The 27,623-nt window shown below is 42.0% G+C and overlaps 1 protein-coding gene and 1 long non-coding RNA gene across 2 annotated transcripts in view; one reads left to right on the top strand and one right to left on the bottom strand.

Annotated features, from left to right (window-relative positions):
• Positions 1-27,623, top strand: part of plekha6 (pleckstrin homology domain containing, family A member 6) — a 229,762-nt gene that overhangs the window by 34,662 nt on the left and 167,477 nt on the right. The window contains exons 4-5 of the mRNA XM_034167419.1: positions 13,201-13,311; positions 24,031-24,103. Of these exons, the coding sequence (XP_034023310.1) occupies positions 13,201-13,311; positions 24,031-24,103 (184 nt within the window). The remainder of the gene's footprint in view (positions 1-13,200; positions 13,312-24,030; positions 24,104-27,623) is intronic.
• Positions 1,740-21,856, bottom strand: LOC117507554. Its single transcript, XR_004559746.1, has 4 exons — positions 21,845-21,856; positions 9,172-9,175; positions 3,131-3,144; positions 1,740-2,025 (listed from the first exon to the last, which is right to left on the bottom strand). It is a non-coding gene; the product is annotated as an uncharacterized LOC117507554 (long non-coding RNA).

The following is a 27,623-nucleotide window of genomic DNA, read 5'->3' as shown; positions in this document are numbered from 1 at the left end:
TGCAATGGAACAGCCGCTGGTGTGCTACAACTTTTTGAGAACACCAGCGGCTGAAAGACAGAGTGTGCACTATGCGAGACCATCAAACCCTCTCTCAGCAGGTGTCGGCCAAATTCCAGGTGACACGCACGAACATCCTATCCCAGAAAAAAAAAATCAGTTAAAAAAATAAATCTTTCAAAACCCAACACTGCTACAATGATGTATACCTATGACCATGTTCTAATACCACATTTTCCCTAACAAGTACTACTGTTCACATTTTAGTATCTGTTAACTGAGATTGAGATTCAGCAGAAATGTATTTTTAGAAAAATCTTAACATCTTTATTGAAAATACACCTTTACTCATGTGAACAAAATGATTTGGTGCTAGAAATCAGTTTACTAAAGTCTTTGGTTCACAAAAATAGTGTACTATATAAAGTAAATTTTAGATGGATGTATAATAAACGGCCAAAATAAAAATATGTAATTTTGCATATTGAATGAAAATTTTATTAATCACTGTATATTACCAAATTTGCAGGATTTAGTAAAAAAAAAGCTAAATAAAGACTGTATACTATATATCAAACTTCATTAATCCATTCATTTCTTCATTCATTCATTTAATTTACAGAATACTCCATTTTTTTGCTAGAGCCACCCATGTTCACTCTTCATAGCATCACTGATGTTCAGTGTTAGCAGCAATGTATTACAAAAGTAACACAGCTACAGCAATTAACACCCCGTAATGACAACATGAAAAAGATTTTTTTGAAATGTTTGCAAATTTATTCAAAATAAAAAGCTAATAAATCACATTATTATTATGGGTTATTGTGTGTACAATTTTGAGGAAAAATATGAATTTCATCCATTTTGGAATAAGGCTGTAACACAACAGAAATGTGGAAAAAGTGAAGCACTGTGAAGACTTTCTGGATGCACTGTATGTAACAGATAAAAGTAAAAATAAGAATTGTAACTTACTAACTTAGATCACTCAGCAAGTCCTTTGGCATCCTGCAATTCTGTTGGAACAGTCGTAGTGCAAATGCGATGTGCAGTCCCTTGTTTTCATTCTTGTGATGAGCAAATTTGCTTTTCCCACTTTTGCATCCCATGTATATCATCCACAGGAAATTGTGAACCTTTCATGCTGCTTTATACCTCTGTCACACTAGAGGCCGAGTGAGCCAGAATGCCATCCAAATAAAAATTCAACTCACATTTGGGAAGTGTTGAGGTGCATTTGCAACCGTCAGACACACTGAAAAAGTGAAACACAGTGCACTTCATTCAAAGTACTTATTTACATTGGTCTAATGGAAAATTGTGGGTTCCAGTTTAAATCTGCTGGAATCACTTTCCAAAATCAGAAATATACATTGTGAGAAACTAAAAAAAAAATAGCTGTAACAAATTACCTCAATTTTTTTAAGTTGATCCAAAGTAGCATTTTTTTCAGTGCAGCATTCTGAGCACAGTCTAAACAGTTGGTCATAGTTGTGTGGCCGCCCCAAATGTTTTGGCCATGTTCAAAACATTTGAGGCACAGTCGAAGTGAAAAATATAAACCGGCAGATCTGACCACAATCTGACTGCATTCTAAATATTGTCATGGTGTCAAAACAGCATTCAGAACAGTCTGGTCACCCGTGAGAGACATTCACCATGGTCAGACATGTCAAATCCTGCCTGCATGTCCCAGTTGTGCCACAGATGAGCCGTACATGCATCTCCACTGGATCCCGTTCAGGTGCACAAATGAAATATTGTTATGTGCAGTGTCTGTGGCAGGCATTCATCTTGTGAACTAGATGTGAATACTGCACAATCAAACTGAAAGCACCATGTGTCACTGCGAGTCAATGCATCTCCGAGCCATGGAGCAGCACACACATCTGAATGGGTTGTTATATCTATAATAAACCTTATATTACAGATACACTGTCATTCCCTTCCATGGCATAGATAATGTATGTGAAATATTATGATCATCATAGCTGTAACACCACAAGCAGATGCGCCATGTTCCTGCCACACAACGAGTCAATGCATTTCAGAGGCTCGTGTGTTACAGCAAAGCTGAATGGCATGTCAAAGCTGTAATACACACATTATGACATGTACACCATCTAGCTGTTTGGGAGGAATGATGTTTCAACTGTGTTGCCAAGACATTACAATATAAATAAAGCAGAAAATCACCTTTGGAACAGCTCCAGATGTGTCTCACAGCATAGGGCAATCATCAGCCATGCATGGTTGATTTGTTTTAAAAGTGGTGTCTTCCAGCTCTTGATTGGCTGAGCACACCTGATAAAGTTATTTGCCTGGGAGTGGAACAGGGAGAGTTAGAAAACTTGCAGGGCAGGGGCCCTCCTGGAACATGGTTGGGCACAGCTGAATTAAAGTATTTCCAGATGTTGTCTTCCAAAACAAGGGCATCGTGTGATAAGAGTTTTCGGCTTTGTTGATAATATGGAGGTGATGGTCTAGTGGTTAAGCAGTGGGCTTGAGAGCCTCGGATCCTCCGTTCAGACCCTAAACGTCCTTGGGCAAGGCCCATAATCCCCACATTGCTTCCAGTGTAGTGAGAGCCTTGCATGGCAGCACATTGACATCTGTGTGTGAGTATGTGTGTGAATGAGTGAATATGAGGAACAACAGTAAAATGCTTTGAGCTTCAGACATAGATAAAAAAGTGCTATGTAAATGCAGCCATCTGCATAGCAGTGATATGACAAGACAAAAAAAAAGATCATTGGACCCAGGGAAGTTGTATATGCCAAAGAGAAGGGATCCCTGCATGGATCCTTGGTATACCCCTGAGGAGAGACACTGAAATGTGGACAAGTGTCCTACCATGATACCAGAAATGAACACACAGTGATATAGGATTCAAACCAAGAACACACTTTGCCCAATATGCCCATGTTTGGGGGTTGGCTGTATGTAGGCGTTAACCATATCTTAAACAGCTGATAAATCAAACTGGATAAGTATCAAAGGAAGAACTGTCTCTCTTGTAGCTTTTAAGGCTTCTGTTGCAGACAGCAGACTTATTTCAGTGAAGTGGCCACCTTTGAAGCCTGATTTATTTGGATCAAGACAGAAAATCTGTGACCTGTTTGAAAACCACACTTAGGGCCCCTTCACACATAGTGTGAATTTGGTCGAATTGCGCATTAAGTGCGCATGAAGCAGGAATCATATGCAAACTGTGTAATTTCGTAGCTGCTTCCAACGTCTCGTACACCTGTTGCTACAACTATTTGCGCACACCAGCAGCTGAAAGACAGAGTGTGCACTGTGCAAGCCCATTGAACCCTCTCGCGGCAGGTGTCGGTCAAATTCCAGGTGACACACACGAACATCTAACACTACTCGCATGGCACTTAGAAAATGTGTGGCCATTCACACTCTTGGCACGACAGCAGTCTTCAGACAATCACTGTCGTACTCGCAGTGAAATTTGTCTAAATGCCCCACAAGTGTGGCTTTAGTGTGTGCGCCGAACTGACAGGAGGTTTGGCTATGACAGAAGCGGCCACGGGGATCTGTCATTCTGGACATCCCAGCTGGACAGTACTGTGTTTGGACGGACATGGACTAACAACTGACCACTGTGACGCGCGTGTATCTGTTTGCTGTCATCAAGTGGACAAAAATAAAAACATATGTAGTATCACTGTGGCAACGGGCTGCAGCAAGCAAGTGCATGCGTGCATGACACGCACATGGACAAGCTGCCCCCAGCTTGAAACGGACCATCAGATCATAACACGCAGCGGCTGTCACGTCACCTACCTGAGCTCTGTTCCACATGACGCGGTGTCCTGCAGCGCGCCATCCACAAGACATGCGTGTCGGCAAGACGCACACGGGCCGGCAGGACACGCGCCAGCAGATGTGGACATGAATGAGATGAGTGAACTGCTTCTCATTCATGTGGTTTCATGACTGTATGTCAGTGACCATGGGTAATCTACAGAGGAACAGACGGATAATATTTGTATTGCCCGCTTGATGAGAGGGACTTAATACAATGTGATGTTTTTATACGGTGCCTCATTTTTATTTATTTTTTTAATACGTCCATGTGCTTCCCGATATAAGGCAGTGTTCAGCACCTTTTACAGGACAGCGATGGTAGCTCACTTGTTAAAGTTTGACTAACAATCAGAGCTTTTGGAAGGTATGTGTTCGAATCTTGTGGGTGACATGAAATTTTTTTGCAGCTGCGCGATGTGGTTACATATCACACACCTGCTGGGGAAAAGCTGCTGTCTTTCCACTTACACGGAACCGTCACAGCATGTATTTTTATTTGTTATTTATTTTTTTCTTCACACCAGCTGCAGGATGTGTAACCACCACTTTCAGTTCCAAACGTTCGTACTGAGTTTGGGAAAAAGGCATTTGCTTCTCCTGCCCCACTGCATGGAACAATCTGCAAAATACTTTATAACTGGACTGCCTAGTTTCTCTGAATGACTTTAAATCTAAACTTAAAGACTTAGAGGCAGCTTCTTTAAGCCGTCAGTGCCTTTAATTCTGTGCAATGAACAACTTTTAAAATTGTTACTGATTCACTTTTTTATTGTATGTGTTCTTGTGATGTTATTCTTTTTATGTTATGTAATTGCGCATATTTTATGCTGCTGCCTGTCTTGGCCAGGTCTCCCTTGAAAAAGAGGGTTTTAATCTCCGTGGGACCTCCTTATTAAATAAAAATTAAATAAAAAATAAACCAAAAAAAAAAAGTTCCTGGCGTTCTTTTGGAGTCAGCCAGTGTAGGTGTCTCTGAGGGGTGTAGTGTGGTCCTGATGATTCTCTCTGCTGCCTTCACCCACTGCTGGTCCATCATGTGCTCTGCAGTGCAGCTGGTGAACCACATTCTGCAGCAGCAGATCAGGAGAGTCCTGATGGCTGCCCAGTAAAAGTTATTCAGCAGGTGATGAGGGAGGTGAGCCTGCTTTAACTTCTTGAGGAAGTAAAGTCTCTGTTGGGCCTTCCCCACCTGATAGGAGGTGTTAACAGACCAGGTGAGGTCAGCTGAGATGTGTACTCCAAGGAACCTGAAGCTCTCTACCCTCTCTATCTCCTCTCCTTTGATGCAGTGGCCAGAGTGCTTGGTGCGTTTGGAGTTCCAGAATTCCACAATCGGTTCCTTGGTTTTAGTAATGTTCAAATCCAGGTTATCGTTGAAGCACCAGTTGGTCAGATGCTGGACCTCTTCTCTGTAGGCTGACAGTTGTGCCATCAGCAAACTTGACAATGGTGTTAGAGGAGTGAAGGGGGAAGCAGTCATGGGTGAAGAGGGAGTAGAGGAGAGGGCTGCAGACAGGCCCCTGTGGTGTTCCTGTGCTCAGGATGAGAGTGGAGGATGTGTGGTCTTCCTCCCTGACATTCTGGGCTCTATTGGTTAGGAAGTCCAGTATCCATGCACACAGTGTGCTGCACAGACTCAGGTTACTCAGTTTTCTAGGACATTTTAGGGGGATGACTGTCTTAAAGGCCTAGCTGACATCCACATACAGCATCCTAGGGGTTACTTTGTTCCAAATAGGAAAGTGTTTTTTGGAGCACTGTTATGACTGCATCCTCTGTTGACCTGTTTGCCTGATATGGGATATATTGGACCGGAGATAACAGTGATAGTGACACATAGCTGCAGGTATAGAGTGGGGAGCAGGTTAGGCTAAAGAGTACACTCTGCCTTATTTCGGTGCCCTTGCTTGGTAGATTCACTGGTCATTACCCGAATAGTTTTTCTGATGAGGGCTGACACATTAGCAACATGTTTTGTGGCACCTCGACATGCATTTAACCCCCGCGCACTGCGCGCAATTCATTGTGCCAATGTGACCCGCTTTGTCCCACTAGATGCGATGCTTTGTGTGCTGTGTTATATAAAATAATTATTTTATAGCGGATTAATCATTTGCTGTCAGAACTTGGCTGATAAAACCACCTCTAATCGCTTCCGAAATCACAGAGGAATTTTCTCCAGCTGCAGCTTTCTCGTGCTCTTCACGATGTGGAGAACATATTTGGAATCATCTCAAAGGTTGTTGTTGTTGTTGGTCATTCAGCTGCTCCTGGTTTTCGGTCAAGGTCACCACAGCCTTCACAGCCAGATCTGCATTGGTAATTGGCACAAGTTTTACGCCGGATGCCCTTCCTGACGCAACTCCAGTTTTACCTGGAGAAACACACACAGCCTCTGGTGTTCTGAAGAGGTCTCCCATCCAAGTACTAACCAGATCCTGCTCTGCTTAACTTCTGAGATCTGACAGGATCAGGCTGACACAGAGCAGACTGGCTGCGGAATCGTCTCAAAGGTAATTATTTATAATATTTATATTGTAATGCCTTGGTAAAACAGTTGCATTTTCATTTCTTCTTATGAGTATCTGTAAAATTATGTTTATGATAGATTTAACATCTCATCATAATCGTTCAGATGAGCTGTGCTGTGATGCGCAGCGCTGACGCAGTGACTCACACTGACACACAGTGTTTCAGAATAGATTGCGCAATGTTCACAACTAGTTCATGCAAGTGGCACGAAATTAATGCATGCAAGAGATTTTGAACATTTCAAAATTTTCTTTGTGCACGTGCACACAACCGTGCATAGTTTACAATAAGTTTACTCTCTTGCCCAGTAGACTGCATAGTAGTGCAAGGATCAAATTCATACAAGTGTCAAGGTACCTTATTGAAATAGTATGGATTCACAGTAATTGAACATGGCTGTTGTCGTGTTTGTAATTGTTGCATCCTGCTAAGATTTCAATAACAGAAGCTTTGATTTTGGGGTGTAAGCCCTCAACACACACCCATGATAGCTTGGCAATTTGCAAAAATCAACTGAAACTAACAGAGATTCTACAGAAATTACAATTACCACAAAATGCAATGACTGAACATAGCTTAATTTGTACACATATTTTTCATTTTGTCTTCTCCGTCATGCAGTATAGCAGATTTTGTGTTTTCTTTTTGTTTAATGGCTGCCCCTAAGGTTACCTTCACTGATTGATTACCATTATTTTCTACAAATGTCTCAGCAGTACAACCACAGCAGTATCATATCTGTGAAAGCCATTCTTTCATTTTCTGGACGTGCTAATTTCATTTAAGGGTCACTGGAGAGCTGGAGCCTATTGCAGCAGTTATTGGGTGAGAGGCAAGGGTAAATCAAATCAAATCAAATCAATTTTATTTATATAGCGCCAAATCACAACAAACAGTTGCCCCCAAGGCGCTTTATATTGCAAGGCAAGGCCAAAAAGACATGCTGTGGAGGGGAGCAGAGATCAATCACTAATGATTAAATGCAGAGTGGTGCATACAGAGCAAAAAGAGAAACACTCAGTGCATCATGGGAACCCCCCAGCAGTCTAAGTCTATAGCAGCATAACTAAGGGATGGTTCAGGGTCACCTGATCCAGCCCTAACTATAAGCTTTAGCAAAAAGGAAAGTTTTAAGCCTAATCTTAAAAGTAGAGAGGGTGTCTGTCTCCCTGATCTGAATTGGGAGCTTGTTCCACAGGAGAGGAGCCTGAAAGCTGAAGGCTCTGCCTCCCATTCTACTCTTACAAACCCTAGGAACTACAAGTAAGCCTGCAGACTGAGAGCGAAGCGCTCTATTGGGGTGATATGGTACTATGAGGTCCCTAAGATAAGATGGGACCTGATAATTCAAAACCTTATAAGTAAGAAGAAGAATTTTAAATTCTATTCTAGAATTAACAGGAAGCCAATGAAGAGAGGCCAATATGGGTGAGATATGCTCTCTCCTTCCAGTCCCTGTCAGTACTCTAGCTGCAGCATTTTGAATTAACTGAAGGCTTTTCAGGGAACTTTTAGGACAACCTGATAATAATGAATTACAATAGTCCAGCCTAGAGGAAATAAATGCATGAATTAGTTTTTCAGCATCACTCTGAGACAAGACCTTTCTAATTTTAGAGATATTGCGCAAATGCAAAAAAGCAGTCCTACATATTTGTTTAATATGCACATTGAATGACATATCCTGATCAAAAATGACTCCAAGATTTCTCACAGTATTACTAGATGTCAGGGTAATGCCATCCAGAGTAAGGATCTGGTTAGACACCATGTTTCTAAGATTTGTGGGGCCAAGTACAATAACTTCAGTTTTATCTGAGTTTAAAAGCAGGAAATTAGAGGTCATCCATGTCTTTATGTCTGTAAGACAATCCTGCAGTTTAGCTAATTGGTGTGTGTCCTCTGGCTTCATGGATAGATAAAGCTGGGTATCATCTGCGTAACAATGAAAATTTAAGCAATGCCGTCTAATAATACTGCCTAAGGGAAACATGTATAAAGTGAATAAAATTGGTCCTAGCACAGAACCTTGTGGAACTCCATAATTAACCTTAGTCTGTGAAGAAGATTCCCCATGTACATGAACAAATTGTAATCTATTAGATAAATATGATTCAAACCACCGCAGCGCAGTGCCTTTAATACCTATGGCATGCTCTAATCTCTGTAATAAAATTTTATGGTCAACAGTATCAAAAGCAGCACTGAGGTCTAACAGAACAAGCACAGAAATGAGTCCACTGTCTGAGGCCATAAGAAGATCATTTGTAACCTTCACTAATGCTGTTTCTGTACTATGATGAATTCTAAAACCTGACTGAAACTCTTCAAATAGACCATTCCTCTGCAGATGATCAGTTAGCTGTTTTACAACTACCCTTTCAAGAATTTTTGAGAGAAAAGGAAGGTTGGAGATTGGCCTATAATTAGCTAAGATAGCTGGGTCAAGTGATGGCTTTTTAAGTAATGGTTTAGTTACTGCCACCTTAAAAGCCTGTGGTACATAGCCAACTAATAAAGATAGATTGATCATATTTAAGATCGAAGCATTAAATAATGGTAGGGCTTCCTTGAGCAGCCTGGTAGGAATGGGGTCTAATAGACATGTTGATGGTTTGGAGGAAGTAACTAATGAAAATAACTCAGGCAGAACAATCGGAGAGAAAGAGTCTAACCAAATACCGGCATCACTGAAAGCAGCCAAAGATAACGATACGTCTTTGGGATGGTTATGAGTAATTTTTTCTCTAATAGTTAAAATTTTATTAGCAAAGAAAGTCATGAAGTCATTACTAGTTAAAGTTAAAGGAATACATGGCTCAATAGAGCTCTGACTCTTTGTCAGCCTGGCTACAGTGCTGAAAAGAAACCTGGGGTTGTTCTTATTTTCTTCAATTAGTGATGAGTAGTAAGATGTCCTAGCTTTACGGAGGGCTTTTTTATAGAGCAACAGACTCTTTTTCCAGGCTAAGTGAAGATCTTCTAAATTAGTGAGACGCCATTTCCTCTCCAACTTACGGGTTATCTGCTTTAAGCTGCGAGTTTGTGAGTTATACCACGGAGTCAGGCACTTCTGATTTAAGGCTCTCTTTTTCAGAGGAGCTACAGCATCCAAAGTTGTCTTCAATGAGGATGTAAAACTATTGACGAGATACTCTATCTCACTTACAGAGTTTAGGTAGCTACTCTGCCCTGTGTTGGTATATGGCAATAGAGAACATAAAGAAGGAATCATATCCTTAAACCTAGTTACAGCGCTTTCTGAAAGACGTCTAGTGTAATGAAACTTATTCCCCACTGCTGGGTAGTCCATCAGAGTAAATGTAAATGTTATTAAGAAATGATCAGACAGAAGGGAGTTTTCAGGGAATACTGTTAAGTCTTCAACTTCCATACCATAAGTCAGAACAAGATCTAAGATATGATTAAAGTGGTGGGTGGACTCATTTACATTTTGAGCAAAGCCAGTTGAGTCTAATAATAGATTAAATGCAGTGTTGAGGCTGTCATTCTCAGTATCTGTGTGGATGTTAAAATCGCCCACTATAATTATCTTATCTGAGCTAAGCACTAAGTCAGACAAAAGGTCTGAAAATTCACAGAGAAACTCACAGTAACGACCAGGTGGACGATAGATAATAACAAATAAAACTGGTTTTTGGGACTTCCAATTTGGATGGACAAGACTAAGAGTCAAGCTTTCAAATTAATTAAAGCTCTGTCTGGGTTTTGGCTTAATTAATAAACTGGAATGGAAGATTGCTGCTAATCCTCCGCCTCGGCCCGTGCTACGAGCGTTCTGGCAGTTAGTGTGACTCGGGGGTGTTGACTCATTTAAACTAACATATTCATCCTGCTGTAACCAGGTTTCTGTAAGGCAGAATAAATCAATATGTTGATCACTTATTATATCATTTACTAACAGGGACTTAGAAGAGAGAGATCTAATGTTTAATAGACCACATTTAACTGTTTTAGTCTGTGGTGCAGCTGAAGGTGCTATATTATTTTTTCTTTTTGGATTTTTATGCTTAAATAGATTTTTACTGGTTGTTGGTAGTCTGGGAGCAGGCACCGTCTCTATGGGGATGGGGTAATGAGGGGATGGCAGGGGGAGAGAAGCTGCAGAGAGGTGTGTAAGACTACAACTCTGCTTCCTGGTCCCAACCCTGGATAGTCACGGTTTGGAGGATTTAATAAAATTGGCCAGATTTCTAGAAATGAGAGCTGCTCCATCCAAAGTGGGATGGATGCTGTCTCTCCTAACAAGACCAGGTTTTCCCCAGAAGCTTTGCCAATTATCTATGAGTACACTTGAGTATCTATGGGTACACTTTGGGCAGAACGTCAGTCTGTAGCAGGACCACATACCGACAAACACATTCATACGCTCACTCACACAGACAATTTAAAGCATCCAATTAATCTAACCTGCATGTCTTTGGAAATGGAAGGAAGCTGGAGCACTTCGAGGGAACCCATGCAAATGCTGGGACAACATGTAAATTTCACAAAGAAAGGACCAGCTGGGAAGTGAACCCAGATGCTGACCACATCTTTTCAGTTCAATTCAATTCATTTTTAAAGCACCAAATCACAACAAAGTCATCCCAAGGTGCTTCTTTTTAACCTTCAGGACACATAGTAACCCTGCATCCTGAGAATGTCAGTCCATAAGGTATAATTAGGTCGGTCAGATGGGGAGGCGCTAGTCCATGAAGGATTTTGTAAGCTAGTAACAAACCTTAAAATAAGACCTCACAGTGTCAGGAAGCCAATGAAGGGATACGAGATTCGGGGTACTATGGTCTGCTTCTAGTTGGTTCTAGCTGCAGAGTTTTGATCTTCTAATGCGGCGCTGCAGTAAATGAGAGACGAGGATGTTGCAGTAATCCAGAAAGACAAAGGCATGGATCAGAGTCTCTGCATCAGTCATAGACAGGATAGGTCAAATCTTAGCAAGATTACAGAGGTGGGAGAAAGCAGTCCTAGTGAGTTCTCTAATGTGTATGGTAACTTCCTGGTTGGTCTGCTCCAATTTCGTCTACTTCCCATTTGGTCTACTCCCAGTTCGTCTACTCTCAGAAATGTAGAGTAGTGCGATTTCATCTGCTCTCATATTTTCCTGTTTTTTTTCTTAATTATTTACAAGATTTTGAATTATAAGAGGTTGTAATGATTAGATAAACCAAATACCCCCAATTTTCAAAATATTTTTTCAGCATTTTTATTTAGGGTTAGGGTTAACCTGGAGTTTCTTTTGTATTTGTATCAGTTGCTATATTTAAAGACAAAAATAAATCATTAATATTGCTCTTTTAGTTTATTTAGAAAGCTAGGTTTTAGGATATTGTAGAAGTTAATTTCCTTAATTTCATGCAAAAAATAAAAACTATCAACTAAAAGTTGAATTTTAAGTTTCATTTGCATAAAATTCCAAAACCAAATGGGAGTAGACGACATGGGATTTATGTACTTTCCTAAGAGTAGACAAAATGGGAGTAGACCAAATGGGAGTAGACCAACCAGGAACCTAGCTGTAGATGAACTGGGAATTTTAGAGTAGACAAAATGGGAGTAGACCAATCGGAAATAAACCATGTGTATGTCAAAGGACCGTGTGGGATCGACGATTACCCCAAGGTTATTCACTTTATCACCGTGACGTATAACACACGAGTCTTGGTTTGGTGCTCGCTATTCAAATTAATGTCTGTGTCTTGCAAATTCTGAATTAACTTCAAAAGTAAACAACAATGAGCATCTTCGGCAAAGTTCAACACATTTAGTAAAACAACTTGTCTTCTGAGAACCAGTTTTCACTGAAAATCTTATCAATTCAGCAGAGCAGCATTTGGAATCCACATTTTTAAATATGTCCGAACCACTTACCTTTGTCTTTAGTCACCATCCTGTCCAATCTCCGTGAAGTTAATTACCGTAAATTAGCATAATTGGTTGTTGGTGGTCATTGGCTTGGTGGTTAGCACTGTTGCCTCACAGCAAGAAGGTCATGGAATCAATTCCCACCCATGTGGAGTTTGCATGTTCTCCCTGTGTTCCGGCTTCGAGCTGGTTAGGTGGATTGGAAACTTTAAATTGTCCGTAGGTGTGCGCGTGGGTGCGAATGTGTTTTTGTCTATATCTGGCCCTGTGACAGACTGGTGTCCTGTCCAGGATGTACCCCGCCTCACGCCCTATGACTACTGGGATAGGCTCCAGCCCCCTGTGACCCTTAATTGGAGTAAGCCGTTGAAGATGTGTGAGTGAGTGAATGAGTGAGTGAGCATTACTGGCTACTGATGCAATTTCACAAAACAGTATCAGGCACAATGTTGTTGGCGTCGGTGTCACCATCCTTGCAGAGAACACACTGGAAAGATGATATATAATTTTGTGGTCTCCTCCATCGGGCACTGGAGGAAAAGGCTGGATAGCAGGAGGCCACATTATCTCACGCAAAGTTTGGACTCCAGCTACTGTAAAAATATTTACTGTGTTCAAATCCAGGAGGACTGATGCGGTGCTGACGTGTCTTTGTGTTTAGATGCAGCTGTGGTGCGTTTTTTCCAGTGTGATGCTTGAGATCCAAGTTCAAGAATAAACACCTTGGACATGATTGTTTCTCTGCTAGTTTGTTTTTTGTTGATGTCTGTTGATTGGTTTATCTGCATGATTCACAAACTGGTTGATTGTTGTTTACAAATTGTGTTGCAAGATATAATTTGGTCCTGTCATGTGTCATGCGTGCATCACTACAAAAGGAAATATATTTGACAACGGTAAATATAAATGTTTTTCATGCCTCCTTTGTGTTTATTTCATGTTTGCACTGATCTGCAGACATCTCGTACGCAGATGCCCAGGAAGGTGGCGACATTTGGAAAGCGCTCAAACTCAATGCGGCGGAATCCTAAAGCAGAAGTCGCCAAACAGGGATGGCTCTACAAGCAGGTAAGGATGTGTCTGTGTAGATTTAAATTTGAAAGTGATTTTAATGTTCACAGTTTTCACACAGTACAGCACATCTGGAACACAAAATCACCCCCTCATATCTGCAACATAATAATAAACACTTTATTGCTTCAAAACTCCATAAACTAGAGCACAGCTCTCCCAAAAGGTGTTGCTACGCTCACTGATGTCCAGCCTGAGTACACTGATTTTAAGTGATTGGAAGAAGTTGTGTGTGCCAATAATTTTAACAAGCATTGCCTCAAAGCAAGAAGGTCATGGGATCAATTCCCACCTGTGGTCTTTCTGTGTAGAGTTTGCACGTTCTCCCCATGTTTGTGTGGGTTTTCTCCAGGTGCTCCAGTTTCCTCCCACATTTAAAGACATACAGGTTAGGTGGATTGGAAACTTTATAATTGTCAAGGTCTCCCTTGTAAAAGAAGTCTCGATCTCAATGGGACTAACCTGGTTAACTAAAGGTTAAATAAAAATATAACATTCAGAATATTTATTTATTTATTTATGCTTTTTTTTTCCCCTTTTCTCTCTGTTTGAGGTGTGGCTCCATCCAGAGATGGGTGTGGTGCATTTCCTGTATGTTCATTTTGTGACTTGTTGTGTAATTTATGTCTGTAGCATGGCCCAAGCAGACGGTCACCCTTTTGAGTCTGGTCTGCTTGAGGTTTCTTCCTCAGAGGGAGATTTCCTTACCACTGTTGCTCTGGGGGCTCGTAAGGTTAGATCTTACTTGTGTGAAGCGTCTTGAGGCAACCTTGTTGTGATTTGGCACTATATAAATTAAAATAAATTGAAAATTGAAATTGAATATTTACATAATTCAGAATATCATCAGAAATAAAGGCAGAAGAGCCAGTTTTAATTAAAGGTCACCGAGGGGGGGTGGGCTGGAGCCTATCCTAGCAGTCATAGGGTACACACTGGACAGGGTGCCAGTCTGTCACAGGGCCACATATAGACAAACACATTCACACATCTACAGTCAATTTAAAGTCACCAGCCCACCTAACCTGCAAATCATTGTGGGAGGAAACCAAAGCACCCAGAGGGAACCCATGGAAACACACGGAGAACATGCAAACTCCACACAGAGAGACCCCAGGTGGGAAGTGAACTTCAACAACAGTGCTTTATAATCCTCATATTTAATAACATTTACTAAATGAGTTAACCTCCTGCTGCCTTAGTCAGCATCCTTCTCCCAGCACACTGTGAGGTTCTCCTCAAACCATCTTAATGTTATCGCTCTAATGTTGTCTCCATACTGCTCTAACCGTGCTGCCCATCTGGTATTCTTATTCCTAATCCTGTCCTTCTTCAACACAGAATCTTCAGCTCTGCCTCCTGTCTTTTTGTTAGCACCATCTCCATGTCTTACCTCCATGTCTTACCTTCTTATCTTACCTCCATGTCTTACCTCCATGTCTTATCTCCATGTCTTACTTCCATCTTGTAGACTTTCCCCTTCACGCTTGCAGATCCTTTTTTTTGTCACAAATCACTCCTGCCACCTTTCTCTTCCCACTCTCTTCTTCACCTCTCTGCCACACTCTCCATTACATTATAGTTAACTGCAAGTATTTAAACTCACCTACCTTCACCAGCTCTGCTCCTTGTAACTACACTATTCCATTGGGCTCCATCTCATTTACACACATGTACTCTGTCTTGCTCCAGCTGTCTTTCATTCCCCATTTCCACAGGGCATTCACGGTTTTAGAGTATCCCAGAATCCTTTGCGCGCTGGGGAGGGAGGTTTGATAATGGCTCAGCTTAATGCTAACTTTAACATGGAAAATGCCATAGACATGCTAACATGTTAGCATCGGTCTCGTTTTTAAGTTATAAAATACATCTATTAACTGTTTCAGAAGACCATAACAGGTCGGTTTAACATATTAAAGGTAAATATTACTCACAAACATATGCTATTTAGGGTTTTAGCGGGGAAAAATCAATATAAAGCAAAATAAAACAAACAACCAATGAAGCAGCAGATCGAAGATCGAAGCACTGCTTCATTGGTTCAACATTCAAAGCAAAGCCGCGCTGCAGAAACGGTTGATTATACAGACCCACTGCAGGGTCTGTAATCAGTGTAGAGCAATGATCATTTTCCTGACAAGGAAATCGTTAAGCAAAAAGGCTACTGATGTCAATGGATTGAATAATTTCCTAAGGATGTCCGAAAGGAACTGGTTCTCAACCCTAACAGCAACACGCTTTTTTTTTTTTTTTAAATAAAACTCACATTAAAGACTCATGATTATCTTAGTTAAACACCTAAATACATATTTTGGTTGAACTCACCCCATAATGATGCAATGTTGCAAATATACTCAACAAAAATATAAACGCAACACTTTTGGTTTTGCTCCCATTTTGTATGAGATGAACTCAAAGATCTAAAACTTTTTCCACATACACAATATCACCATTTCCCTGAAATATTGTTCACAAACCAGTCTAAATCTGTGATAGTGAGCACTTCTCCTTTGCTGAGATAATCCATCCCACCTCACAGGTGTGCCATACCAAGATGCTGATTAGACACCATGATTAGTGCACAGGTGTGCCTTAGACTGTCCACAATAAAAGGCCACTCTGAAAGGTGCAGTTTTGTTTTATTGGGGGCGGGGGGGGGGTACCAGTCAGTATCTGGTGTGACCACCATTTGCCTCATGCAGTGCAACACATCTCCTTCGCATCATCCGTGAAGAGAACACCTCTCCAACGTGCCAGACGTCAGCGAATGTGAGCATTTCCCCACTCAAGTCGGTTATGACGACGAACTGGAGTCAGGTCGAGACCCCAATGAGGACGACGAGCATGCAGATGAGCTTCCCTGAGATGGTTTCTGACAGTTTGTGCAGAAATTCTTTGGTTATGCAAACCGATTGTTTCAGCAGCTGTCCGAGTGGCTGGTCTCAGACGATCTTGGAGGTGAACATGTTGGATGTGGAGGTCCTGGGCTGGTGTGGTTACATGTGGTCTGCGGTTGTGAGGCTGGTTGGATGTACTGCCAAATTCTCTGAAACGCCTTTGGAGACGGCTTATGGTAGAGAAATGAACATTCAATACACGAGCAACAGCTCTGGTTGACATTCCTGCTGTCAGCATGCCAATTGCACGCTCCCTCAAATCTTGCAACATCTGTGGCATTGTGCTGTGTGATAAAACTGCACCTTTCAGAGTGGCCTTTTATTGTGGGCAGTCTAAGGCACACATGTGCACTAATCATGGTGTCTAATCAGCATCTTGATATGGCACACCTGTGAGGTGGGATGGATTATCTCAGCAAAGGAGAAGTGCTCACTATCACAGATTTAGACTGGTTTGTGAACAATATTTGAGGGAAATGGTGATATTGTGTATGTGGAAAAAGTTTTAGATCTTTGAGTTCATCTCATACAAAATGGGAGCAAAACCAAAAGTGTTGCGTTTATATTTTTGTTGAGTGTAAGTTGCCGCAAATTCTTGTTTACACTGACAACGAAATCTTGGCCTCCACAGCGAGAATGTGATTACGTGTGAGATTTGACACCATAAAAGTGTCTATATCGCCACTTCTCTAGGCTAGTTTCATCCTGCTCTCTAGTCTCATAAAAGATCAGAATGTCATCTGCAAACACCATTATCCACGGAGATTCCTGTCTGATCTAATCTGTCAACCTGCACGTCACCATTGCAAACAAGAAAGGGCTCAAAACCAAGCCTTGATGTAGTCACATCTCCACCTTGAATGCATCTGTTGTTCCTGCTGTGTATCCGCTGTCACACTGTCCTTGGATACATACTGTACCACCCTCACATGCTTCTCTGCCACTCCAAACTTTGTACTTTACTTGAGTTTTTTTTAATTCAGCTTACTTTCGCTTTTACTTCACTACATTTCCGACCTGTAATCAACTTTTCTGCAGCGCGGCTTTGCTTTGAACCTTGAACCAATCAAAGCAGTGCTTCGCAGATCGAAGCAGTGCTTCAATCTATGATTTGTGGAGTCATTGTTTTATTTCGCTTTATCGGTATTGTATCACTTCCTGTTCCAGAGCACAGCGGTGTTTTGCTGTATCTGTTAGCTGTTTAATCTGCGCAGTTAGATTGATCCAGATAACTAGATAACGATTTGTTTCACAGTGTAATCTTCACGTGCCTTAACTAAAGCACTCCCTCTGCTGAATCACCTCTAAATTATTTACACATTATTCACTTTGTGTGTTTTTTGAAATCCACTAGCTTAGCGCAGCTACTAGCTCTTAGCCGGTTTAGCATGGCGGCTTCTCCTGTCTCTCCCGCACTTTTCTGCTCTGGGTGTGAAATGTTTAGTTATTCCTCGGCCTCCTTTAGCAGTAATGGTACTTGTAATAAGTGTAGCTTATTCGTAGCTTTGGAGGCCAGACTGGGCGAATTGGAGACTCGGCTCTGCACCGTGGAAAATTCTAGAGCTAGCCAGGCCCCTGTAGTCGGTGCGGACCAAGGTAGCTTAGCCGCCGTTAGTTTCCATCTGGCAGATCCGAGCAGCTGGGAAAGCAGGCCGACTGGGTGACTGTGAGGAGGAAGTGTAGCCCTAAACAGAAGCCCCGTGTACACCGCCAACCCGTTCACATTTCTAACCGTTTTTCCCCACTCGGCGACACACCCGCCGACGATCAAACTCTGATTATTGGCGACTCTGTTTTGAGAAATGTGAAGTTAGCGACACCAGCAACCATAGTCAATTGTCTTCCGGGGGCCAGAGCAGGCGACAATGAAGGAAATTTGAAACTGCTGGCTAAGGCTAAGCGTAAATTTGGTAAGATTGTAATTCACGTCGGCAGTAATGACACCTGTTTACGCCAATCGGAGGTCACTAAAATTAACATTGAATCGGAGTGTAACTTTGCAAAAACAATGTCGGACTCTGTAGTTTTCTCTGGGCCCCTCCCCAATCGGACCGGGAGTGACATGTTTAGCCGCATGTTCTCCCTGAATTGCTGGCTGTCTGAGTGGTGTCCAAAAAATGAGGTGGGCTTCATAGATAATTGGCAAAGCTTCTGGGGAAAACCGGCATCCATCCCACTTTGGATGGAGCAGCTCTCATTTCTAGAAATCTGGCCAATTTTCTTAAATCCTCCAAACCGTGACTATCCAGGGTTGGGACCAGGAAGCAGAGTTGTAGTCTTACACACCTCTCTGCAGCTTCTCTCCCCCTGCCATCCCCTCATTACTCCATCCCCGTAGAGACGGTGCCTGCTCCCAGACCACCAATAACCAGCAAAAATCTATTTAAGCATAAAAATTCAAAAAGAAAAAATAATATAGCACCTTCAACTGCACCACAGACTAAAACAGGTAAATGTGGTCTATTAAACATTAGGTCTCTCTACTAAGTCCCTGTTAGTAAATGATATAATAATTGATCAACATATTGATTTATTTTGCCTTACAGAAACCTGGTTACAGCAGGATGAATATGTTAGTTTAAATGAGTCAACACCCCCGAGTCACACTAACTGCCATAGTGTTGGGAAAGTGTAGGAACACGGACCCACAACAGGGGGCGCAAATGAACGGACAATGGAGGAAGTCAAATAACAATGCTTTACTGTTGTGAAACACGCACAACAAACACAACCGATTACAATGTCAGAGAATAAGCCGAATTCCAACGGTGTCGTGTGGGCAGGCTCGAAGATAGGAGACGTCTGTCCAAGTTGAACCGGAACCACCCGATTTCCTCCGCCACCGAACCCCGGGAATACTGGAGCCGCCAAGTCCCGGACTCCCAGGTGGCCACTGCCTCCGCTTGTCGGATCCGGTACTGCTGGCGAGGAACAGAAACAGTCAGATGTGGGTGCGTCTGCACCCAGCAACACGTAGGGTGGAAACACCACCTCCACCTCTCGTCAGAAAAATACTGTAGTGCAGGAATGTGAGTACTTATCCAAAATAAGTCCAATACAGTCTCCAGCTGTCCTACACACAAGCAACAAAGTATTATTGTCAAGACAATAACACAATTGGCTGAGTACGTTACCTCCTTGGTAGAGCGATATCTCGGCAGAGAAGTGGAGATGACGTCTTGCAGATATACCGCTGCAGATCAGAAGATTGGTAACAGCTGTCGTAGGTGACACCCCGGCTGCTCCTGTGAGATGGCAGCGCCCTCTGGTGCCTGGAGCCCGCACTCCAGGCAGGGTGCCCTCTGGTGGTGGTGGGCCAGCAGTACCTCCTCTTCAGCAGCCCACACAACACATAGCACAGAAACAGCATTAGTGAAGGTTACAAATGATCTTCTTATGGCCTCAGACAGTGGACTCAACTCTGTGCTTGTTCTGTTAGACCTCAGTGCTGCTTTTGATACTGTTGACCATAACATTTTATTACAGAGAGCATGCCATAGGTATTAAAGGCACTGCGCTGCGGTGGTTTGAATCATATTTATCTAATAGATTACAATTTGTTCATGTACATGGGGAATCTTCTTCACAGACTAAGGTTAATTATGGAGTTCCACAAGGTTCTGTGCTAGGACCAATTTTATTCACTTTATACATGCTTCCCTTAGGCAGTATTATTAGAAAGCATTGCTTAAATTTTCATTGTTATGCAGATGATACCCAGCTTTATCTATCCATGAAGCCAGAGGACACACACCAATTAGCTAAACTGCAGGATTGTCTTTCAAACATAAAGACATGGATGACCTCTAATTTCCTGCTTTTAAACGCAGATAAAACTGAAGTTATTGTACTTGGCCCCACAAATCTTAGAAACATGGTGTCTAACCAGATCCTTACTCTGGATGGCATTACCCTGACCTCTAGTAATACTGTGAGAAATCTTGGAGTAATTTTTGATCAGGATATGTCATTCAGTGCGCATATTAAACAAATATGTAGGACTGCTTTTTTGCATTTACGCAATATCTCTAAAATTAGAAAGGTCTTGTCTCAGAGTGATGCTGAAAAACTAATTCATGCATTTATTTCCTCTAGGCTGGACTATTGTAATTCATTATTATCAGGTTGTTGAGCGCTTCGCTCTCAGACTGCAGGCTTACTTGTAGTTCCTAGGGTTTGTAAGAGTAGAATGGGAGGCAGAGCCTTCAGCTTTCAGGCTCCTCTCCTGTGGAACCAGCTCCCAATTCAGACCAGGGAGACAGACACCCTCTCTACTTTTAAGATTAGGCTTAAAACTTTCCTTTTTGCTAAAGCTTATAGTTAGGGCTGGATCAGGTGACCCTGAACCATCCCTTAGTTATGCTGCTATAGACTTAGACTGCTGGGGGGTTCCCATGATGCACTGAGTGTTTCTTTCTCTTTTTGCTCTGTATGCACCACTCTGCATTTAATCATTGGTGATTGATCTCTGCTCCCCTCCACAGCATGTCTTTTTCCTGGTTCTCTCCCCTCAGCCCCAACCAGTCCGGGCAGAAAACTGCCCCTCCCTGAGCCTGGTTCTGCTGGAGGTTTCTTCCTGTTAAGAGGGAGTTTTTCCTTCCCACTGTTGCCAAGTGCTTGCTCACAGGGGGTCGTTTCGACCGTTGGGGTTTTTCCGTAATTATTGTATGGCCTTGCCTTACAATATAAAGTGCCTTGGGGTAACTGTTTGTTGTGATTTGGCGCTATATAAATAAAATTGATTTGATTTGATCCAAATTTTTCCCCGCTAAAACCCTGAAGAGCATATCTCTGTGAGTAATATTTAATATTTTTTATATTAAACCGACCTGTTATGGTCTTCTGAAACAGTTGATAGATGTATTTTATAACTTAAAAACGGGACCGATTAACGCGTTAGCATGTCTATGGCATTTTCAATGTTACAGTTAGCATTAAGCTGTTCGCATCAGCACATTTGTGTTGATTTGTTTTCTGTATAATTAATGGCTCAGTGTTCGTTGTCGTAAAAGAGTCAAATTGTAATTTTTTTTATTTATTTTTGTTCATATATTATAGCAACAACAATAATAGTCTACATAATAGACTATAATAGTCAATAATAATAGACTAATAATGTTACAATACAATTTTAGAGAAAGAGACAAAAAGAACCTAATGAAACAAAACACAACAAAAAAGATAAAACCATCTAACAATGAAAATAAATAAATACATATAGAAATAAATAACTGTTTCCTGTGAACACCTAGTGAGTAGCCTACTCTTGTTTAGGTTTTGAAACATTGTTTCTGAAGTGTTGTTGTGTGATGTGCACAATTTTCAGTATTTTGACTAATGCTACCAGTCATTTACAAGCCTAGATAAACTTTTATAAAAAAAAAAAAAATTAAAATCAGTCTGTTTTTGATTATTAACATTTACTTGTACTTTTAAGCCCCGTTTACACATAGACGGTAAGAGCTCCCAGAAGCGTCCCGGAAGAGTTTTTGGCCGTCTTAAGGATCAAACGCCGTTGTTAACGCCGGCACCAGGGGGCGTGGCTTAGTTCCGGCTTTACCGGGAATCGTCGAAAAAATTATTCAACATGTCAAATAATTCCGGAGGCGCTCCCTGAGAATTCGCGTGATGACGGAGACAATACGAACAACGGCATTTGATACTTTTTAATCGCCGTTTCATCCTGCTCCTTCCTGTAGTGCCGCAGTTTACACCGCCGTAATTGGCGGCCGGCATTGTATCCCTAACCAACGGCGTGTAAAACGGCGATAGAGCCCACTTCGGCATCCTCAAAGGCGTTTTAACCGGTGACAGAGGCAGACAAAACGGCAGCGCTTGTGGACAGTACGCCGTTCTAAATGCCACCTCCCGGTTAACGGTGTTCCAAACGGCCGATAGGCGGCGGTCAGTATAAACGCTAGCGTGCTGCATGCAGGTCTCTCACTCGCAGCCAGCTCCAGATATTTTTGCAGAGAAGCTCCAGCATGCCTCCTAAAAGAAAATTGGTAGCGGCAAGGACTTACCAAGAGGTCTGGTTCAGAAACAGAGGGATGGCCTGTGGTGGAGACGAGCAACTCGTTGAGGAGGGGAAAAGGAAGGAGAAGGATAGGCTGAGGATTATTTAGCTCCCTCCCCCTGCAGTGACAGAGGCATGTATCCTTGCTGCTTCAGCCTATTATACTCTGGGGGCAGTGCCTATATGCAAAAGTTCCTGGAGTAACGCAGGATTTGCCTGGATAAAACCAGCAGTACACAGGGCATTATCGGCAGCAGCAGAACACCGCCGTTCTCACGTGCGTCTAAACCTGCGATTGTAAAGGATAGAACTAGGTATTAACCCCCGTTGCCTGACGTGTGCCAGATGCTACGAAGTCAAAATACCACTTTATTCGGCGGATTTAGCGGCATTTTATCCGCGTATGTGTGGCTAGTATGGCGGTCAAAACGCTGGCGAAATGCTCCGCCCCTTTCCACCGCGAAAACAGCCGGAACTACCTCGAACCTCGGTCTACGTACTACCTGCCGACAAAACCGTCTATGTGTAACCTATGCTTTACTTTCAATACTTGAGTATATTTAGTTGTACATTACTTGTCATACTTAAGTACAATAAATAATAGATACTTTAAGACTTTTACTTGAGTAGCATTTCAATCAGTGACTTGAACTTCTACCAAAGTCATTTTTTTAATGGGTATGTGTACTTTTACTTAAGTGTGATTTTCCGGTACTTTATACAACACTGGTAGGGAGATCATTCCACAAAACAGGTGCACGATAAGAGAAAGCTCTGTGACCCGCAGACTTTTTATTCACCCTAGGGACACAAAGTAGTCCTGCACCCTGAGAACACAGAGCCCAGGTCAGTATGTAGGGTTTCATCAGGTCAACTAAGTGGGGAGGTGCTAGTCCATGAATAATTTTATAGGCTCAGGTTAAGGTTAAGGTTAAGGTGACCCTTAACAGTTGCCTTTAAAAGAACACTCTGGCTGTATCCCAATTCAGGGTCTGCACCTTTCTAAGGCCTGTATCCCATGTAACTCTTCATGCTTCAGGCTTTCAGACAGAGTGGAGGCCAGAACAAACTATTCTGAAATGAGAAGGTCATTTAGCACAAGGAACAAACTGCACAATGACTCATGTATTGTTTGGGCTATGAAGGACACAACTGACATGGGATAGCCAAGTTGCACCACTTATGAAACAAGCAGCCAAGAATGCAGCCTTAAGGCACCTTGACACTTGCACGAATTTGATCCCCGCACTGCTGCACAATTCGTCGTGCCAATGCATCCTGTTTTGTCCCTCTTGATACCACACTTTGTACCGTTGGACGCCACACTATATAAAACAATCATTTCATAGCCAATGATGCATTTGCTTTCAGAACCTGGCTGATGAAACCATTCTCTCATCACTCCCACTTGTAAGAATCCACAGCCTCGACTTCAGCTCCCTTGATCAGAACTGATCATGGTCTTGTTCTGGACTTTGGGAAGTCCAGACCAATAAATTCATATGGAACTAAAGCAGATGTTCCCCACGATTGGACACATGCTGATAAATTAGAATATGTGCAGTAGTGCAAAACTGAATTTGAATGTATTAACAAAGGCATATATATTTACAAATGGTGCCAATAATTGTGTCCAGGAAACTATTTGCCTTTGTGCTATTTTATTATTAAGTAACTTTGTCATTTTTAATCACAGTCAGGTTGAGATTCCATTTCCATATTTACAACACTCATTCACAGATGCTGCAGTGATGATTATGTCAATGTGTGCAATCACAGTATTTATGGTGTGTGTCACTACAGGCCAGCAGTGGAGTCAAACAGTGGAATAAGCGGTGGTTCGTTCTCTCTGACCGGTGCCTATTCTACTATAAAGGTACTGACGTCATCACGGTTTCCAACTCACATGGTTGTTACTGTGATTTTCAGCTTGTGTGATTTACACTGAGACTTGATGATGTGCTCTGCACTGTGCTGCAGATATTGTTGTATTTTTTTATTTAATTAACATGTAATCTCGACATCATCAAACTCCCACAGAATTCTGCTGGTGCCCTATGGTATTATATCTATGTCAAAATTGAACAGCAAATTTCGTTGTTGTTGAAAACCATGAAATTAACTGACACTAAAGGAGAAGTTAATTTAAAGGTATGGTGGGAGATCATTTCTGAAGAGTTTTTTTTTTTTTTTTTTGGCAACATTACTTCAAAACCTCTTTACACCCTGGTAGCAACCAATTAATTAAATGCTTTCACATGAAAATGATAAATAAACGTCATCTGTGGGAGCTGCAGGGCTGTAAAAAGCTCAACCAACCATCTTGCACATGCCGCAACAAATCATTGGCCTTTTGGACTATCTGTCAAACTCCCTTCTTGTTCTGCACTTACCAGAGAAGTGCATACATTCCAATGCACTACTATGGCCAGAGTCTATGTTAAAAGCTAGCCAACAGTTGCATGTCAGATTTATGATTTCAGCAACTGTTATAGTAAATTTGTCAAAAAAAAAAAAAAAAAAAAGGAAGGCTGTGAAAGATGGTGAAGGAACCAACAACAACTGCAAGTTGCAAAAGGAAAATGTCTTTTGAGAAAGATACCACCAGTTAAAGGTCAGATGTGCAAATCAGTGTTAGTGGTAAATACAATGCATTTCCTCCATAGTAGTGCACAGCAACTGGCTCCAGCTGTTGGTTAGGAAGCACCAGGGGCGAAGGTGGCTGGCAGCTCTACAGGACTACAGCTTTGAAAAGGACGAAGGGTGATGTAGGTTATTTCAGTGTTTTGTCATTATGAGAACATCTTCAGCTCTCCGTACATGTGAGCAGGAAATGCACTTTTTTATTCTTTGGAGGTTTGGGTTTGGAGGGAGGTCTGAAGGACATTTTTACTGGTTTTCAAGGATCTCCTACAATGCCTTCAAACAATTTCAAAAACATGCTTACACTTGGGCAGCATGGTGGCTTAGTAATTAGCACTGCACTCCCAGCAAGCAGGTCATGGGATCGCATTGCATGTTCTTGCCACCCATGCCCGCGTGGCATCCCCCCCGGGTGCTCCGGCTTCCTCCCTCATCCAAAAACATGCAGGTTAGGTGAACTGGAAACTCACACTTGATCTTTTTTACTTTAAAGATAGATATATTTTGCTTAGCCATGATAGTAACATGTTCTGCTCAGGCTTCATGTATGCTAATCCACATTAATCATCTTGCAGGAACAGCCATCACCATTTGTTATAAACACGACCAAAACCAACCACTTGTCACAAATGGTGTAATTGCCAGTGTGTTGCCAAATCAAAAGTCAAGTGCATTCCTCTGCCAGATTCCCAAATGTCTTTTTCAATAAAAATGTGAACTGTCCTGGTGTTACACAGTAGATACTATTTTATTGTAGTAGTTATGACATACCTTCCACATCCACGTGCGCTAACTCCAGACCCTTATATCACAGTTTAACATAAAATACAGTACTTCTGGAAAGTTTTCACAGCGTTTCACATATTCCACATTTTGTTTTGTTATAGCTTTATTCCAACATGGATGAAATTATTTTTTGTTCCCTCAAAATTCTACACAGAATACCACATAATAGCTATGTGATTTTTTTTTCTTTTTTAGAATGTTGCAAATTAATAACAATAATAATAATAAAAGGAAATCACATGGACATAAGTATTCACACCCTTTGCCATGAAGTTTTGAGCTCAGGTGCATCCTGTTTTCACTCATTATCCTTGAGATGTTTCTTCAGCTTAATTGGAGTCCACCTGGGGTAAATTCAGTTGATTGGACATGATTTGGAAAGACACCTGTCTACATATAAGGCCCCACAGTTGACAGTGCATGTCAGAGCACAAACCAAGCATGAAGTCAAAGGAATTGTCTGTAGACCTCCCAGACAGGATTGTCAAGAAGCACAATTCTGGGGAAGGGTACAGAAACATTCCTTCCAGAAGGACAATCATCTCTGCAGCAATCCACCAATCAGGTCTGTATGGCAGAGTGGCCAGACAGAAGCCACTCCTTATTGAAAGGCACATGGCAGCCCACCTGGAGTTTGCCAAAAAGCACCTGAAGGACTCTCAGACCATGAGAAACAAAATTCTCTGGTCTGATGAGACAAAGATTGACCTCTTTGGTGTGAATGCCAGGTGTCATGATGCTGGTGGTGGCAGCATCATGCTGTGGGGATGTTTTTCAGTGGCAGGAACTAGGAGACTAGTCAGGATTGAGGAAAAGATGAATGCAGCAATGAACTGGGACATCCTGGATGCAAACCTGATCCAGAGCGCTCTTGACCTCAGACTGGGGCAATGGTTCATCTCAAGTTCAATTTATTTCATTTATATAGCGCCAAATCAAAACAAAGCTGCCTAAGGTACTTCACACGAGTAAGGTCAAACCTTACCAACCCCTAGAGCAAGCACACAGGTGACAGTGGTAAGGAAAAACTCCCTCTGATGATACTGACGAAGAAACCTCAAGCAGACCAGACTTAGAGGGGTGATCCACTGCTTAGGCCATTTCTAACAGTTACAAAGTTTTTACAAACCTGAAGAAACAGAAAACAAGAAATCAATGCAATCAAAAACAAGGTGCAATTGTTGAGATGACCACACAGGCATTGACACTGCAGGCAGGGGGTCATCCAGCACCCTTGGTGCACGGCCAGCATTTTTTCATCACACCGTCAGTGGGCCTGTCACTGCAGCAAACTTTATTCCAAACTCAGACTGCAGTGTGCTGCATCAGCTTCAGACATGGCATCACGTGGGCAGTCCAGCACCCTGTGGTTTGCAGCTGTCAGTCTTGTGAGATGTCATCAGCACCTCAGACAGAGAGAAAAAAGCAGAATGTCAGCTGGAAAAACTACACCTAAGATCAATAGTGGTAAATCAACAGGAAAGCAGAGAGAATACAGAGAAAAAGCAGAGAGAATATTATTGTGGCCACTAGCCCTAAGCTTCACTGACAGACCCAGAATTTAGATGAAGTGAGGCATAGACCTGTTCTGTTGCTAATAAGGTAAGGTAAAGGGATACAAAGCATAGTACCATACTATGCCATTATGCTAGCCACACGAGAGGGAGAATAAATGCATCTTAAGTCTATACCTGAAAGTCTCTTTATCTCCATAGGGAGATCATTCCACAAAACAGGGGCAAGCTAAGAGAAGGCTCTGTGGCCCGCAGACTTTTTTCACCCTGGGGACACAATGTAATCCTGCGCCCTGAGAACGCAAAACCCGGGCTGGTATGTAGGGTTTAATTAGGTCAGCTAAGTAGGGAGGTGCCAGTCTATGAATAATTTTATAGGTTAATAGCAGAACCTTAAAATCTGATCTCACTGGGACAGGAAGCTAGTGAAGAGATGCCAAAATGGGTGTAATG

This window comes from Thalassophryne amazonica, chromosome 3 (genome assembly GCF_902500255.1).
Source record: "Thalassophryne amazonica chromosome 3, fThaAma1.1, whole genome shotgun sequence".
In the NCBI taxonomy this organism is placed as follows: Eukaryota; Metazoa; Chordata; class Actinopteri; order Batrachoidiformes; family Batrachoididae; genus Thalassophryne; species Thalassophryne amazonica.
This window is presented reverse-complemented; position numbering and strand designations above follow the sequence as displayed.